We start from the raw sequence: 18,512 nt of genomic DNA, 5'->3' as shown, positions 1-18,512 counted from the left end.
TCCTCTGAGGGCACTCCACATTCCATAAAGAACAACTGCAATTCAAGGCCATACTCATATTATCTTGAAGTGGCTGAAGATGGAGTTCAAGGCTGCCAGGGTGGCTGGGATTTAAGGGAGGAAATTCCAGAGAGAAGTCAGCCATACAGAAGAGAGTTCCACTTCTGTGTTTAAATTCCCTGTCATGCTTGAATGACTTCTAAACTGCATATGTATGGGGAAAGGCCAATGAGCCCAGTGGAAAACGATAACTGAATCACTGAAAAGCTGAGCAGAGATGTCAACATCTGTCTACTGCCTACGACTGCCTATAGAGTATGGCATTTGAATCTCACCCAAGTTGTAGGGAATGTAATGTAAATCATTACAAACACTTGGCAAACGCTTGGGTTTTTGCCTGAAACCTCAGAAAGGCCTTGCCTTTAAGAATAAAGGATTCACCCTAAAACTTAAGGGCATAACCAAAGTAGAGCCCTTAACAAAATGCAATCCTAAGTATTCACAAGTTCAGCTAGTGATTTGTCTGAAAGAACAAAAATATTAATACTCTAAAGGTATAAAACAGAATCTAAAGCCTCTATAACATACCATTCAAAATATTTATTGCCTAACCAAAAATTAAAGAATATGTGTAGGAATAGGAAATTGTTATCCATAATCAAGAAAAAAAAGTAACCTAAATGTTGGTATTTTCAGACAATAACTTTAAAACAGATATTAAAATATGTTCAAGAACATAAACAAAAACATGGTCATAGTAAGTGAAAGAAGAGGACTCTCAGCAGGGAAATGGAAATGATTAAGACAAACCAAATGAAAATTCTGGAACTGAAAAGTAACATGTTTGAAATGAAAATGTAATTGGATAATCTTAAGTGAAAAATGGAAATGATGAAATAATTGGTAAATAAACTTCAGATCAGTAAACATTATCTAATATGAAGAACAATGAGAATGAAGATTAAAAACAATGAGCAGAACCTCAGTGAATTATAGGACAATATCAAGCAGTATAATATACATGTAATTGGGGTCCCAGAGGAGAGGACAGAGAAGTAGATCAGAAAAAATATTTGAAGAACTAATAGCTGAAACTTTCCTAAACTGGCTGAAAACCTTAACTTACATGAAGCTCAACAAATCCTGCTGCTGCTGCTAAGTCGCTTCAGTCGTGTCCGACTCTGTGCAACCCCATAGATGGCAGCCCACCAGGCTCCTCTGTCCCTGGGATTCTCCAGGCAAGAACACTGGAGTGGGTTGCCGTTTCCTTCTCCGATGCACGTATGCATGCTAAGTCACTTCGGTCATGTCTGACTCTGTGAGACCCTATGGACACGAACCCACCAGGTTTCTCTGTCCACAGGATTCTCTAGGCAAGAATACTGGACTGGGTTGCCATTTCCTTCTCCCAACAAATCCTAAACAGGATAAAGAAAAGTAAAACCACATCTTGAAAGATTATAGTAAAATTGCTGAAACCTGAATTAAAGAGATCTTGAAAATCTTAAACATTGCTAGAGAAAAATGACATATTATGTTTAAGGTATCAGTGATGCAGTTAACCAAAGGATTCCTACCACAGAGTACAGAGGCTGGAATACAAGCAAAGACATTGTTAAAGTACTGAAAGACCAAAAAAAAAGAAGATAAATAAATGTCAAGTTAGAATTATAAATCTAGCTAAAATATCCTTCAAAATAAAGTGAAATAAAGTTATTTTTGATGTTATATAATCTGAGAGAATTTGTCTCCAGTAGGCCTGCAGTACAATAAATGATAAAGGAAATTTGTCAGACTGAAGGGTAGTAATATCAGGTGGAAGTTCAAACCTACATGAAGGAAGAATTTACAGGACATGAAAAATATATGTGTAAATATAAAAGATTATTTAATGCTAAAAATAAGATACTGTTTTATGGAATTTATGATGTATGCTAATATAAAATATATGATAAAATAGTTCAAAGGATAAGAGAGGGTAAGTGGAATTGCATGACTACAAGATTCTTACGTTTTATGTGAAGTGATATATAATAATATTAAATGCAAGTAGACTGGCAGTAAGTTAAGGATGCATAGTGAAATACCTAGAAAAACCACTAAAAAATATCCAAAAGAGCATAAATGTCATTGGAGGCATTAAAATAAAATACCAAAATAGGTTAGATTTAAAAGACTGCCTAATGTCTTTAAGATATACAGTTTAAATACAAAAACCAGTAGGTTGAAGCCAAAAGAGGAAAAGGTAGACTGTGTAAATAATAAGTATAAGAAACCTAGTGTGATGCTATTAAACACCAAATAGAGTTCTAGATGAAAAGTATTAGCAGAGGTAAAAAGAATATTTTCTCATTCTAAAAAGGTTAGTTAATGAAGAAACCATAACAGTCATAATATGTATGTAACAAAAACTGAGAGAACAACAATAGAAAAATTTTAAATCCCTTTCTTCAGTAATCAATAAAAAAAAATTAAGCAAAATATTAGAAAGCACATAGAAGATTTGAACATTAACAACCACTTTGTCCTAACTGAAATTTATAAAACACTACCCAAAAAGTGTACGATATAATTTAATCAAGTACACATGATTCGCTCACCAAGATAGACCTTATTGTGCACAGTAAAAGACATATCAATAAATTCCATAGGATTAAAATCTTAAAGAATATGTTCTATGACCACAGCATGATTCCATTATAAGTCAATAGCAATGGAATTCCAGAAAACTTCTAATATTTAAAAGTTAAATAGCATTCCTAAATAGAATAATCACAAAGGAAATTAGAAAATAATTTTAACTGAATGAAAATGCATGTACAATTTACGAGCTTTTACTGGATTCACTGAAATAATATGCACAACAAAAAACATATGTATAACTTTACATGGCTTGATTAGAAGAGAACAAAGGTGAACATCTGTAATTTATGTTTCTACTTTAAGGAGCTAGAAAAGGAAGAATAAACTAAACTGAAATAATTAGGAATAAATACATAATAACAATAGGAGTAGACATTGTAAAACAATAGAGAAATTAAGAAAGCCAAAATTTGTTTCTTTTAAAAATTTAGTAAAATTAGCAAAACACTGTAAGAACCAATCAAGGAAGAAAGGAGGAAAAATATAAATTACCAACATTAGCAAAGAAAAAGTGGTCATAACTGCATATCCTACAGAAATTTAAATAGTAATAACTGGATATTATGAACTAATTTCTGCTAATTAATTTGACAGCTTAGATGAAATAGTCAATTTCCTCAGAAAATGTAATTTATCATAACTTCCATGAGAAAAAAATAGAATATCTGAATGACCCTATTACTATTAAAGAATTTGAATTTGTATTCAAAACTATTCCACAAAGAAAATTCCTCCAGAGTCAGGTGGTCTCACTGGCAGATTCCATGAAAACTTAAGTAAGAAATGTTTCTACCAATGAATCACCACAAATGAACTACTAGTCTTACACAAACTCCTTCAGAAAATAGGAGAGGAAGAAAAACTACTGAATGTATTGTTATAGAGTCAGTATAACCTTGATACCAAAATATGACATAGGATTATAAGAAAGAAAGTTATCACTCAATATTTCTTATAGACATTAAAAACTTAAACTTCTTAACAAACCATTAGTATATATGATCCAATGATACATAAGAAGGATATGATTCTTTATAACCAAGTAGGGTTTATCACAGGAATGAACAGTTGACTTAACATTAGAAAACATAATTAATATAATCTACCATATTAACAAAATAATGGAGAAAACCATATGGTCCTCTAAATAAATGAAGAAAAAGCATTTGACATGATTCAGCACCCATCTCGGAGAAGGCAATGGCAACCCACTCCAGTACTCTTGCCTGGAAAATCCCATGGGCGGAGGAGCCTGGTGGGCTGCAGTCCATGGGGTCACTAAGGGTTGGACACAACTGAGTGACTTCACTTTCACTTTCATGCATTGGAGAAGGAAGTGACAACCCACTCCAGTGTTCTTGCCTGGAGAATCCCAGGGACGGGGGAGCCTGGTGGGCTGCCCTCTATGGGGCTGCGCAGAATCGGACACGACTGAAGCCACTGAGCAGCAGCAGCAGCAGCAGCAGCAGCACCCATCTATGACTTTAAAACTCTCAGCAAACTAGGACAAGAAGAGAACTTACTTTATCTGACAAAGGGAATCTGCTCCCACATCTCCTGCTAACATCATATTTAATGGTGAAATACCAAACACTTTCCTCCTGAGATCAAGAACATAACATTAATGTCTGCATTATCTCCTCTATTTAGCATTGCACTGGAAGTTCTCAGTTCAGTTCAGTCGCTCAGTCATGTCCGACTCTTTGCAACCCCATGAACCGCAGCACACCAGGCCTCCCTGTCCATCACCAACTCCCGGAATTCACCCAGACTCATGTCCATCTAGTCGGTGATGCCATCCAGCCATCTCATCCTCTGTTGTCCCCTTCTCTGAAGTTCTAGTGAATGCAATAAGGCAAGAAAAGGAAATAATAGACATAAAGATTGAAAAATCTTTTGGAAAACTCTTTATGAATGATTGCTTATAGAGAAAATCCTAAGAAATTTAATAAACAACTACTAGGGCTTTGCGGGTGGCGCTAGTGGTAAGGAACCTGCCTGCCGGTGCAGGAGACATAAAAGACACAGGTTCAATCCCTGGGTCAGAAAGATCTCCTGGAGGAGCGCATGGCAACCCACTCCAGTGTTCTTGCCCGGAGAATCCCATGGACAGAGGAGCCTGTGGGCTACTGTCTACAGAGTCCAAAGAGTTGGACATGACAGAAGCAACTTAGCACACATGCTGCTGCTGCTAAGTCCCTTCAGTCATGTCCGACTCTGTGCGACCCCATAGACGGCAGCCCACCAGGCTCCCCCATCCCTGGGATTCTCCAGGCAAGAACACTGGAGTGGGTTGCCATTTCCTTCTCCAATGCATGAAAGTGTAAAGTGAAAGAGAAGTCGCTCAGTCGTGTCCGACTCTTCGAGACCCCATGGACTGCAGCCTACCAGGCTCTTCTGTCCATGGGATTTTCTAGGCAAAAGTACTGGAGTGGGGTGCCATTGCCTTCTCCAAGCACACATGCTACTAGAACCAATAAATGAATTTAGAAGGGTCAGTTTACAAAACTCAATTGCGTTTCTAATAGCAATAAACAGTTAACAGTTGCAAAATGAAATAAAAGCCACCCTGTTTACAATGATATAAAATGCTGAATAAATTTAGCAAAAGACAAATAAGACTTATACACGGAAAGTCATTAAACCTTGAGGAGAGAATTTTAGACTTAGATAGATGGAGAGAAGTTCATAAATTGGAAGGCTAATTGAATGTTAATATGTCAGTTCTCATACAAGTATGAAAGTGTTAATCAAAGGGCAGTAGGACACTTATAGAAAATGACAAGTTGCGAATTTTTATAGATAAGCAAGGGGCCTGGGTAACCAAAACTGTTGAAGAAGAGCAAGTTTGGAGGCCCTACAGTACCTGATTTCAAGGCTTACTGTAAAACTAAAGTAATTAAGATAGTGTGGCATTGACATAAGACAGATAAAGTAGAGTCTGGAAATAGACCCACAAATATATGGTCACCTGATTTTTGATAAAGACATCAAGCTGTTGAGTGGGGAAAGCCAAGTCTTCAACAAATGGCACTTGAGCAGCTGCTGGGGAAACATACGAATCTCACACCAGACACAATGGAGATGGATCACAGACATCAACAAAGAAGCCAAAACTGCAAAGCTTCTAAAAGAAAGCATAGGACAATTTCTTTATACCCTGCAATGATTTCTTACAGAAACCACAGAACCAGAGAAAAGAAAGCCCTGATGAATTGGACTTCACCAAAATTCTAAATCTATGGTCACCGAAGTGACAAGACAAGACACAAACTGGGAGAATATACTTATAGTACATATACCTGACAGATACTTTGTATCCAGAATATATAAGGAACTCTGACAATTCAATAAGAAAGTGATGAAAACACAGATTTTTTTAAATGGGCAAAGCCTTGAACAAAACAAAAGAAGATATACAAGTGGCCAATAAGGAATTGAAAACATTCATTTTACTAATAATATTCATCTTCAGGGAAATGCAAATTAAAACCACAATGAAATACTACTATATACCCACTAGAATGATTAAAACTGAAAAGACAAACACCACCAAACAGTGATGGGTTATGAAGCAACTGAAACTCTGGTGTATTGCTGTTGTGAGTGTAAAAATGACATAACCATTTTTAAAAACTGTTTCTTATACACACATTTATTACATTCCCCAGAAATTAGGCACATACTTCCATTTGTAATTATTAACATGGGGAAAATGAAAAACATATGTCATTTAAAAGATTAGTACAAGAATTTTAATAGTGACTTTATTCTTGATAGTCAGAAACTGGAAACAACCCCAAATTACATCAACTGGTAAATGGATAAACAATTCTGGCATGTTGGAATACTGGAATACTTTCCAATGTATTGGAAACATAATGGAATACTTCTAATAAAAAATTAACAAATTCCCCAACACCATCTTTAGATTCAGTGCAGTCTGAGTCAAAATTCCAGCAAGTTATTTTGTGGATATCAACAAATTGATTCTAAAGTCTATAATGGAAAAGCCAAAGACTTCGAATAGTCAATACAGTAAGAAAGAAGAACAAAGTTGGAGGCCCAAACTACCCAGCTTCAAGACTCACTCTAAAGCTACAGCACTCAGCAAAGGAATAGAGAAGTAGATGATGGAACACAACAGAGAGCCCAGAAACAGACCCACCTAAATATAGTCAGCTGGTCTCAGAAAAACAATTAAAGACAATACAATGGACATAGATGGTCTTTCAACAAATGGTGGCGGAACATTGTATATGCACATATTAAAAAATGAATCCAGACACAGCCTTACACTCCTCACTAAAATTAACCCAAAATGGATCAGAGACCTAAATGTCAAACACAGTACCATAAAACTCCTGGAAGACCGCACAGAAGAAAACCTACATGGGGACTTCCCTGGCGGTCCAGTGGTTAAGACTCCATCATGCTCCCAGTGCAGGGGGCATGGGTTTGATCCCTGGTCAGGGAACTAAGATCCCGCATGCTGCCTGGCACAGCCAAAAGAAAAGAAAAAAACAAAAAACCTCCATGACCTTGACTATGGTGATGACCTTTTAGAGCAAGTGACTAAGGCGGTACAGGCAGCAGAAGAGCAGACTGAAATCCTTTTAGATTTTACATCTTTACTAGGAATAAGGAGCAAATGGAGATTTCCAAGACACAGTGAAGACTGCAATTTGGCAGGGTCGCTGTGCTTGCTTAATCCAGATTTGCCCACCACTGGCCAATCAATGCTCAAGTCTGAGGTCGAAAGCATAGGCTTGTGGAAAACTCCTAAGGCAGGACCCATCTGCATTTGAACAAAATAGTGATAACTTTAAAGAATAAATGAGGATTCAAAATGACCTTCATAAATTAAGGAAACTGGATTAAACACAAACAGTTAAATTCCTAGGAAAAAGAAATAACAAAATGTAGTGGAAGGAAGTGGTCTGTCCAGCGTGCACATTGTACAATAAAAAACTGGGAAGCTATTATGAGCTCAAACTGAACTAGAGCATCCCGCAAAACCTTCCTTCTCCAAAGTTAATACAGTAGTTGGAATATATGGTAAGGGTCCATTACCTAGTAGGCACTCAGTAAATTCTTATTATTACTATTTAACAGTAGTAATATGTGACATAGAGAGAAAGTGAAAAGAGAGGAAGAGAGAAAGCAACCCTATCACTGCAGTTGATACAGATCAGAGCTTAATGAGAATTTTCATCTCTCCTTTTAAAAAGATAACAGTTAGAAAGGGTTAAGTTTACAAAGACTCTTGAGAGTCCCTTGGACAGCAAGATGAAACCAGTCAATCCTAAAGGAAATCAACCCTGAATATTCATTGGAAGGACTGCTGTTGAATGTCTACTACTTTGGTCACCTGATGCAAAGAGCTGACTCACTGGAAAAGACCCTGATGCTGGGGAAGATTGAAGGCAAAAGAAGAAGCAGGGTGACCAAGGATGAGATGATTAGATGTATCACCAACTCAATGGACATGAATTTGAGTTAAATTCTGGGAGATAGCGAAGGACGGGAAAGCAGTCCATGGGGTTGCAAAAAGTTTGATATGACTTAGTGACTGAACACGGAGAAGGCAGCGGCAACCCACTCCAGTCTTCTTGCCTGGAAAATCCCATGGACGGAGGGGCCTGGTAGGCTGCAGTCCATGGGGTCGCTAAGAGTCCGACAGGACTGAGCGACTTCACTTTCACTTTTCACTTTCATGCATTGGAGAAGGAAATGGCAACCCACTCCAGTGTTCTTGCCTGGAGAATCCCAGGGACGGGGGAGCCTGTTGGGCTGCCGACTATGGGGTCCCACAGAGTCGGACATGACTGAAGCAACTTAGCAGCAGCAGCAGCAGCAGTGACTGAACAGCAGCAAGAAGTTTACAAAGCTCTCCTAGTGAAGCTGGGACTGTGAAGAAAAAGGCTGAGTGGTCAGTTTTCTCCAGAGATGTCAGCTGGAAGTGCTCTTCTCCCGGCCTCCAGACTATAGGACCAGAGGCCAGCAGTTCATGGCTTCACCTCTCCCCAGAGGTAAACTCCAAGCCAGGAGTTGGCTGGAGAATTCACCTCCACCACTGCTAATCTAAAACATCTTGGAAGACTTGGGTATCACTGACTGGTGGAACAAAGTGGGTCTAAATGATGTCCAAAGCTCCTTTCCAGGTGTCTGATGTGCACCTGTGAGTCATTTATAAAGGTGAAAGGTGACCCATGTTATATCAATGAGTTTGTATCAACTCCATCAATTCAGGCTACTGCATAACAAACCACCATAGACTCAGTGGCATATAAACAGCAGAAAGTATTGCTCATAGTTTTGGAGGCTTGGAAATCTAGGATCAAGTTGCCGGCCAGCTCAGTGCCAAAACCAAAACTTCCTGGTTTGCAGGTGGCTATCTTCTTGCTGTGTCTTCACACTGCAAAGAATGGAGAGACAGGAAGCAAACTCTCTCGTGTCTCTTCTTGTAAGGGCATTAACCCCATTCATGCTGCTGCTACCTTCGTGACCTCATACCTCCCAAAGGCCTACCTCCTAATACCATTACGTTAAGGGTTAGGATTTCAACATACAAGTTTGGGAGAGGGGACACAGCCCATAGTTACTTATTAAACATATCTTATGCCCATTGTAGAATTACCTTAGAAAATGTTAAATATGGAGGGAAAATATACAAAGGAACAGTTATGTGCTAAACATATCAAGAAATCTCTCACTTATGCATGTGCTTTTAATAATAAGATTATAGAAACTAATCATATAATAGGTTTTGGAATTTGAGAGATCAAAGTCAATTTGAGAACTGTTACCAAAAGAGGTTATTTTCTTTTTAGAGAAATCTGAAACTTTCCTGATGTTTATTTTGGCCATAGCAATCCGTGTCTAAAATGATGAACTGTGACTGTTCTTTTAGCCCGTGAGGTACCTTCCCGAGAGACTGCCTTTCCGTATCTGTTTAAGTCATTTGCCAGGATCCTGTCTGCTAGGAAAATGAGAAATCTAGCATAGGCCCTTTGTCTACAGAAAAGTGGCCAGATCCCGTTTCTCCTTGGAAGGCTCTTTAGGGCTCCTTGGCCTCCCTCCTTACATAGATGCAATTACACTGAAGGCCTTCGAGAGGTGTGGCGTGTCCAGTGGATATGGAGGGAAGACCTTGACCCAGCCTTCAGGAACCAGCTGGTCCAAGCGGGAATGGGCAGCATTGCTGAAAGGGAGGAGGGGTCAGGAAGTTGTTTTACCTGAGAAGGAAATTAGGTGTCACTTTGTGCTGGTTGTTAGTCCTTCAGTCTTGTCCAACTCTTGTGACCCCGGAGGATGTCGGGAAGATCCCTTGGAGAAGGGAATGGCAGCCCACTCCAGTATTCTTGCTTGGAGAGTTCCCTGGACAGAGGAGCCTGGCAGGCTCCATGGGGTCGCAAAGACTCAGCCACGACTGAGTGACTTTCACTTTCGCTTTGTGTTAACTGTCCTCTCAGGTTAAAATACTAAATGAATCCAGAATGTAGATTGAACTTATGCCATCCCAGAACAAGGTGCAAACCCTAACTTCCATGTGTAAGGACAGAAAGGCCTTACACCAGACGGAAAGGCCCATCGTCCCAGAGATCATAAAGAAAATTCTTCCACCAAAGTAGCAAGTCCGATCCCATCTCCTGTTTGGTTTCCCTGGACTCATGCTTTCTGTTTTCTCTATACCTGGATTCCATCCAAGCGTATCTCTCAAGGTGTCAGCTAGGTCAGGGTTTCTCAAGCTTTTTTTTTTTTTTGTAATTTAATTGTGATAAAATACACATAACATAAAATTTACCACTTTAAGCATCTTGAAGTGTACAGTTCAGAAGCATTAAGTACATTCACATTTCTGTGGCTACCATCACCACCAAGTATTCCCAGAGGTCTTCGTCTTCCAGAACTGAAACTCTGTTCTCATTAATACCAAATTAATAAATTGCCGTAGCCAATATCTCTGTGTTTCCTCTTTCCTCTAGCCCATGCCAACCACTACTCCAGTTTCTGTCTCTATAATTTTGACTACTCTAGGGACCTCACAGAAGTGGAATCAGACAGTATTTGTCCTTTCACGTCTGACTTATTTCACTTTGCATAGTGTCTTCAAGGTTCATCCATGTTACACCATGTGTCAGAATTTCCTTCCTCTTGAAAAAGGCATTTTCCTTCTCTTTAAAACTGAATAATATTCCATCATGTGTATAGACATTTTATTTATTCATCAATAGTCACTTAAAGTACATCTACCCTTTTGGCTGTTGTGAATTACACTGCTATGAACATGAGTATACAAAAATCCCTTCCTGCTTCCATTCTTTGGAGTACGTACACATCTCAAATTTTCGAACACAAACTACTCAGTCAGCCATGCAGCACAGCCTATGAGTGTGTATGTTTCAAACAAAAGTGTCACAAAACATTACCCGCCATGACACTGACATTTTCTATTCTTAGTATTTTTTTTTTTAGTGTTAGTCAAACCACACAGATTGATTTGTGTCAACCCAGGTTCACAAAACACAGTAAAGGTTACTGACCAACAAACGAGATATTATTAATAACTTGTGCCAAGGGAGTGAGGGAAGAAAAGGAAATGACGAGCAGGGCCCCTGCCGTGTTTGCAGCCCGGGCTTGGTCACTGGCGAGGATGACCTCTTCCAGCCTCCTTACAGGAAGAGAGGAAGCTCCTCCTTCCCATTTTACAGGTGAGGAAACCAGGGCTTGTCTAAAGATCTGCCTCCAAGGAGTCTGTCTGCTATGGGGCCTCTCTCCAGCCCACCCTGCCCGACAGGCTAGTTTATAGGGAGCCCTGCAGGACTCTCCTTGGAGAACCCAAGGCATTATATTAGAGCCAAAGAAAGCTTTGACTCAAGGGAGTGACAACTCAGAAAATTTCAGGACCCATTCACAGCCTCGCGGAACATGTATTTGGGGTGAATGCTGAACAGGAAGGGTTATTTTTCACCAACCTCTAACTCAACCAGAGAAGCAACTACTTCTTTTACTCGATGATTAAGGTGGACAGTCTGTGGAAGTGAGTTTGGCAGCTTTGCAATGAGCTCTTTCAGTCCAAAGAGACATTCATTAGTAAACTGGAGCTCCTCTGTATTCAGTGTGGTTGTAGCAGATGGCAATATTTTTCTGAGTCACTCTGGCCAAGGGAGACTGTGGTAAATCAATAAATATTACCATATGTATTGATGGCAGTACGTAATCAATAAATATTGCCTGACATTAACAGACTGATTATGCTTCATCCAAATGTTTTCTTTCATAAAGCTGCTTCACATTCTTGTGTTGAAGCCCGGCCCAGCATTTAGAACATAATACTTATTCAGTAAAAGATTATTAGTGTGAGTAAATGAATAAATGCAGGGTAACAGAGAGGCTGGTTTGAATACATCCGCTGTGTATTTCGTATATCTTCTTTCAGAAATACTATTAGCTTGATTTGCTCTTTCTTTTCTGTGGATTTTAATTAAATGTAAACCTGCAAACTGCAGAGCTTGTACATTTACAAACTGAGTTTTCCCCATCCCTCCCACCCCCAGATCACAGATTCTCTTTGCACTCCCATGCCTCTCTCTAATGCTGGTCCCTTTCAGGCAGCCTGGTACCAAAATGATACTCTCCGTGCATTCAATGTCTACTTTGTGCCAAGCCCTCTGCCGGACACGCTGTCTTATTTCAGTCTCATAACAGTCCAGTGATGTTACTACATCTCATACTGCAGATGGGAAAGGCAAGGTCTCAGCAAGTCAGACCTCCCAAGCTGGCAATGACCAGCTTGGGACCAAGAGCTGAGGTCCCTGTTGGAGGCACTGCTTTAGGTCAGCTGCAGACAGCTCATGAAGTAGGATAGGAAGGAAGGAATCCTGTTTCTGAGCAAAAGGCTGGCATCTCCCTAAAAGCCCTGACCATCTGCTCTCCCACCATAAGGTTTAGAGAGTTGTAGCCCACAGAGCTTGGGAGGAGGCTTGCGGGAGGAGTCAGGAGGAAGCCTGGTCATGAGTCAAGGTAGTGTTTCTGCACAGTGATGGAGGTCTTGGAAATAGCAGGGGCTGGAGTCTGGAATTCATCTGATAGTCCAAGAAGCTGGCAGACATCAAAGGACAGTTCCCCAGCCCTGGCCCACCTGCTCACCTCAAAGGGCCTTCTGCTGTTGGCAGAGTGTGTCTTGGTAAAGCAGTGTTCACATGATCCCCCTGAAGCATGTAAAATATTTAAGCCTCTGCCCTCGAGTTTCTGCCACAGAGAATTCCATCTCCACTTTGAGCTTCTTAAATGACTGAACAGTCTTCCTGGGTGGCGCTAGTGGTAAAGAATCCACCTGTCAGCGTGGGAGAGGAAAGAGACACAGGTTCAATCCCTGGGTTGGGAAGATCTCCTGGAGAAGGAAATGGCAACCTACTCCAGTATTCTTGCCTGGAAAATCCCATGGACAGAAGAGCCTGGCGGGCTATAGTCCATGGGGTCATAAAGAGTCAGACACAACTGAGCGTGCACACACAGACACACACACACATAGAAAGGGACAGGGACTGTAGGAATAATGGACAGGTGACAAAAGGTTCACACATATGCACTCACCCTTCTGTGTGAAGAAGGTCATTCCTGCTTTAAAAATGATGGCTCTGTGGGATGGAAAGCATTTCTTTAAAATAGTACCGTGGGGGTATATATATCATGACAAAGAGGTTACAAATACTGAATTCTAACTGTAGACCAGACGTGTGCTAATGCTTTCTAAAACTCGGAGGGTTGTACAATATATAACAGTGATGCAGGCACAGCTGGCATAAACTGAACACAGGATCACCCTGTAGATGAGTCAGTTCTTTGAATCTTCATAGCAACTCGAGAACATCGACAGCATTAGAATCTCCCTTTTTGTAGATGCAGAACCCAGGCTCGGAGAGCTCACATAGGTAGCGTGTCCCAGCAAGGAAGTTCCCCTACAAGTGCTGGACTTGAAAGCACCCTTTCTTTGACACCACCTCAGACCGCAGAAACATGGGCTGCACTGTAGACCTAGGCACTGCCGGGCTCAGCAGCTGCTCCAAACACGAACAAATGAAGCTCTGCGTCACCAGATGGCGGGAAACCCGGCAACTGGGGACTGCTTCATTTGAGAGTCTGTTTAACACTAAACTGAGAGGATTGAGTTAGATTAATTGGATTATAGGGATGGGGGAGAGTATTATTCATTCGCTTTTGGAGTTTTGGCAAGTAAGAAAAATTAATAAGCAGGGTGAGACAAGAAAAACAACCAGTAGTTGGGTAGAACTGGAGACCCTACAGCCTTACTTCTTGAAACAGGGTGATGCTACTTTCAGAAGCAGATTACTCTAAAAACAGAGGACTTTTAATGAGTAAATACATAAAATCTTTTTTTTTAATTTTGAAAAAATAGATGTTATCCATCTGACCACAAAAACAAAAACATCTTTTTTTCTCATGAGTCACATGTGAAAATGGAGATGGTCTCTTAATTTTGTGAGTTGTGTTTTCCTGCTGACAGTTTTGGCTAGATCGTATGACTCTCACCCCTTAAATTTATTGAGCATTTACTATGTGCTAGGCACTGTTCTAAGATTTTACTCATATTATTCTCACAGCTCTCTGGGATGGTTATCCCCATTTACAGATAAGGGAAATGATGCACTGAGAGGGTAAGTAATTTGCCCAGAGTCACACAGCTATTGTGTGACAGAGCTGGGATTTCAACTCATTTTGCCGCCTGAGCTCATGCTTTTAACTGCACTTCGCTACAGCCTTCATTTCTGCTGTTAGACTGCAGATTATTTCCAAATACTGAATATGACTGTGTCTGTAAACTAGAGAACAGCACTTCTAAATTGTGTTATACCCCTGGGAGTACTTAGATGTTGGGAAATACACTTGAATTAAGAATTAGCATAATTAAGGGGTTTATCTCATCTTTAAATGTCTGTAGCATATCATTATTTTTATCTTCCCCTCAGAATGTCCAAGAGGTGATCATTTCATTACATTTTGAAGTACATTTGAATTCTTCTTCTTCTTTTTTTAATCATACCATTACAAATCAGCCTCAGAGTCAGAACAGCAGAATTCAGTGCCTTTGAAAGCATTAAATACGAGGTTCAAATTTGGAAGAAAAGTGAGCCATTAAAACGCAAGTGTTTGTATGGTATCTGTTGCTTGGACTAAGATCGCATGTTGCCTGAGGGACCAATTTCACAAGTTCTGGATTCAGGTGATACTGGGTCAGCCCTGGAACTCTGAGTGGACTTCTTCAGTATCAGGATGTGGTACCCTCTGTGGATCTTTTATTCAAATTGGATTGATCGAAAATAACCTGAAGCAGTGCCGTGGAGAATGCGGTACCTAGACCAAAGGCATTCAGAAGGACAGGAGGGGAAATGTCTCTTCTGCCAGGAGTTGTAAATGGAAGTCTTTGTTGTTTCATGTCCCTCTGTTTCACCTCTAAACTAGGATTGCCAGATGAAATACAAGACACCCAGTTCCATTTGAGTTTCAGATGAATAAGGGATAGTTTATGAGTATAAGTATGTCTCACGCTGTATTTGAGACATGTGTACCACGTACTTAGCCACTCAGTCCTGTCCGACTCTTTGCGACCCCATGGACTGTAGCTCACCAGGCTCCTCTGTCCATGGGGATTCTCCAGGCAAGAGTACTGCAGTGGGTTGCCATTCCCTTCTCCAGGGGATCTTCCCAACCTAGAGACTTAACCCAGGTCTCCTGCATTGCAGCAGATTCTTTACCATCTGAGCCACCAGGGAAGCACAGGAATACTGGAGTCGATAGCCTATCCCTTCTCCAGGGTACCTTCCCGACCCAGGAATCGAACCAGGGTCTCCAGGATTGCAGGCGGATTTTCTACCAGCTGAGCTATCAGGAAAGCCCCATTTGAAATATATTTACACTTAAAAAAAAAAAAAAAAACTGGGTGGGGGGGCATATTTTTTACCTGAAATTCAAATTTCACTGGGGATTATGTATTTTTATTTGCTAACTCTAGCAACTCTGCCAAGTCACACATTGACTGTAGGTCCAAGTGAACTCTAATTTAAATATATAATTTATCAAAGAATAGAAGAAAAAGAGGGGAAAGATGGGAGAGAAGAGAGACAGGAGAGAGGTAAAATAGGAGAGAGAGAAAATAAGAATGAATTCAGGCAATCTGCCAAGGAAAATAACTAACATTTTGCAAGAAAGAAATTCTAAAACAGGTCATAAGATGGAAAAAGTCTGTTTCACAGACTCTTTGGGCTGAACATTGGCCAAAAGAAAAAAAAAAAAAAAGCAGGCATCCTATTAACATGTGAATACCAAAGCTCATCCAGGAATGGAAACATTTGGAATTTGAAGGTTCTTAGTTTTCAGCTCAGTTAGAATACCCCAATTCTTTATTAATTGCAAGGAGGATTTTGCTTTTTCAGTGAGATGCTTCGGTAATTCTATATCAAAGAAAGCTAACTTCCGTTTATGTAACTAAGACGCGTTTGAAACTTCATCGGTCGTGTTTTGCTTGCTTGCTTACGCTGACATGCAAAAAAACTATCAGATGCCAGACACGGAGGAGAATTTACCTGCTTAAAAATCACACAGTTCTGCCGTGAAGCATGAAAATGGCTTTTTTTGTTGTTGTTGTTAAGTGAAAAATATTAACTGACAGCTCAAGTCCAGTTTTTTTTTTCTTTAATCTCTAACCAGACAAATTACTATAACCAAGAACTCTCTTGCCTTAATCCTGGACACGTCACAGACATGACAGTGTTCTGTAGGAGATGGCTTTTTAACTGTGGATGAGGGAAAATAACCTTTGGAATTTTTAGGATGTTATTACAAGCAAGTTTACTAGTTTTTGACTTACTAAGCCACAGCTGGAGCCAGCCTTCATCGGGGTAAGAGTATTTTCATGCTACTATTATCTTGTTCATATTTCAAGCGTAGGATTATTATGTTGGGGGGAATATGGCCTTTGAGGCATGTACTGTCTGTTGAGAATGCAAATGTGAATGTCCTATAAAAAGAGAGAGAAACTGACAGCTTCCGTCTGTGCCGTAAACTTAAAAGACTCCAACAGATGAGGCATCGGGGCTGTTGGAGCAGGGACTGGATCACACCACCATTTTGGATAAAAGAAAATGTTTCTCTGGGAGGTATTAAAAGGGCTGGGCTTGCAGCCTCTGTCAAAGCCAGACAAGTATGTGTCAGGCTGTCATTTCTGTAGTTGTTATGTATTGTTGCTGCTGCTTTAAAAAAAAAAAAATCAACAGAAAAGAGCAAGGATTTTTCAGACCAAATTAATTATGAGTCTACTTGATCAGATTTTCTTTCGAATTAGTGAAATGTGGCTTTTTCTACCACCTTGTCTCTGTTCTGCATCTTACTGTTTTCTTTCATAAGGTTCAGTGTGTGGTTAGTTCAGAGAAAGAGCAATGTTTTTCTATATGCTTTCCCTTAAAGAAGCTGCAAAAACAGTTCCAAAGCCAGTCTCTCTCCAACGAGCAGAGCTGACCTCCCCACCGGCCTGGCTGCCTCGGAAATGCATTGACAAGTCGCAAGGAATCACATCAGTCCACCTGCAGCAGCCAGGCTGGGAGCAGGCACTGTTTTGATAGGGAAAATGTCCAGAGGAAATTGTCAGGTGATGTCAGGAACAGAGAAGCAGTCTGCTTGATGACTTCAGTATCCTTCCTGACCAGGTTGCTTTTTCAGTCCCATCTCCTCACTGTGGTTCTTAACCAGGGTGCACACCAGATCTCCTGGGGAGCTTTTGGAAATGTCAGTAGCTGTGCTCTGAGGACTCAGCTGCTGCCCCTGTCATTCTGATACACATCTTTGGTTTAAAACATACTTGAGGTCTCAAACCCAGATCAGTGACATAGGAATCCCTGAGGAGGCTTTCCAGTGCAGATTCCTAGGCCTCCTCCACCAGAAATTGTTATTCATTGGGGCTGGGTTTGGGCCTAGGAATCTGTATTTTTTTAGGTTTCCCAATTAATGTTGCTGATTAGTCGGATTTGGAAACCCCTTAGGCCACAACGGAATGACACAAATTTCAACAGGAGAAGCATTGTAGGTTAAAAAGAAAAGTGATCATGTGTTCAGAGGCTTTGGGTCAGTGTCCTGTACTTGCTTTGTCTCCACCTGAAATATTCCCCCAGCTTTGCGCCTCCCTGCTTCCTCCTGACCCATTTCCCTTCCGATTCCCTGACTTCGTCTCCTCCCTCTGTCCTTCCGCAGGCCCGGTTCATCCTTTCCTTAGGTACTCTTCCTCCCAGCCTGCAACATTCTGGTATTTTCCCTGCTGCTGCTGCTGCTTAAATCACTTCAGTCATGTCCGACTCTATGCGACCCCAGAGATGGCAGCCCACCAGGCTCCCCCATCCCTGGGATTCTCCAGGCAAGAACACTGGAGTGGGTTGCCATTTCCTTCTCCAGTGCATGAAAGTGAAAAGTGAAAGTGAAGTCACTCAGTCGTGTTGGACTCTTCGAGACCCCATGGACTGCAGCCTACCAGGCTCCTCTGTCCATGGGATTTTCCAGGCAAGAGCACTGGAGTGGAATAGCCACCCCCATCAAGCGTCACGGCTGCCGGGCTCTCACGCTTGTCCTTTCTCTCCCGTCCTTGGACCTCCCATGGGCCCTCCTTTCTGACTTCCTGTCCTCTGCTTCTGGATTCTGGCATCTGGACTTGTGTGCCACCATGACCTCTTTGTCCTGGGCCAGACCAGTGGCCCTTTCCCAGCCCCTAACTTTCTTGACGTCTTTGTAGTCTATGACCTGTAGCTTATGCCTGCTTTGAACCATCTACTCTTTGCTGTCCAGCTGCACTCCCTTGATTT

General features: G+C 40.8%; 1 protein-coding gene across 8 annotated transcripts in view; it reads left to right on the top strand.

Moving 5' to 3' along the window:
* Positions 1–18,512, top strand: part of AFF3 (ALF transcription elongation factor 3) — a 632,364-nt gene that overhangs the window by 443,454 nt on the left and 170,398 nt on the right. For 5 of the 8 annotated variants that reach the window (XM_070798074.1, XM_070798072.1, XM_070798073.1 and 2 more), the window contains one exon: positions 14,271–14,324. The exons of the other annotated variants lie outside the window; for them this stretch is intronic. In XM_070798074.1, coding sequence (XP_070654175.1) covers positions 14,271–14,324 — 54 coding nt within the window. The remainder of the gene's footprint in view (positions 1–14,270; positions 14,325–18,512) is intronic. 8 annotated transcript variants of the gene reach the window in all.

Source organism: Bos indicus, chromosome 11 (assembly GCF_029378745.1).
Source record: "Bos indicus isolate NIAB-ARS_2022 breed Sahiwal x Tharparkar chromosome 11, NIAB-ARS_B.indTharparkar_mat_pri_1.0, whole genome shotgun sequence".
Classification (NCBI taxonomy): Eukaryota; Metazoa; Chordata; class Mammalia; order Artiodactyla; family Bovidae; genus Bos; species Bos indicus.
The sequence above is the reverse complement of the archived record's forward strand: the minus strand, read 5'-3'. Positions and strand labels throughout refer to the sequence as shown.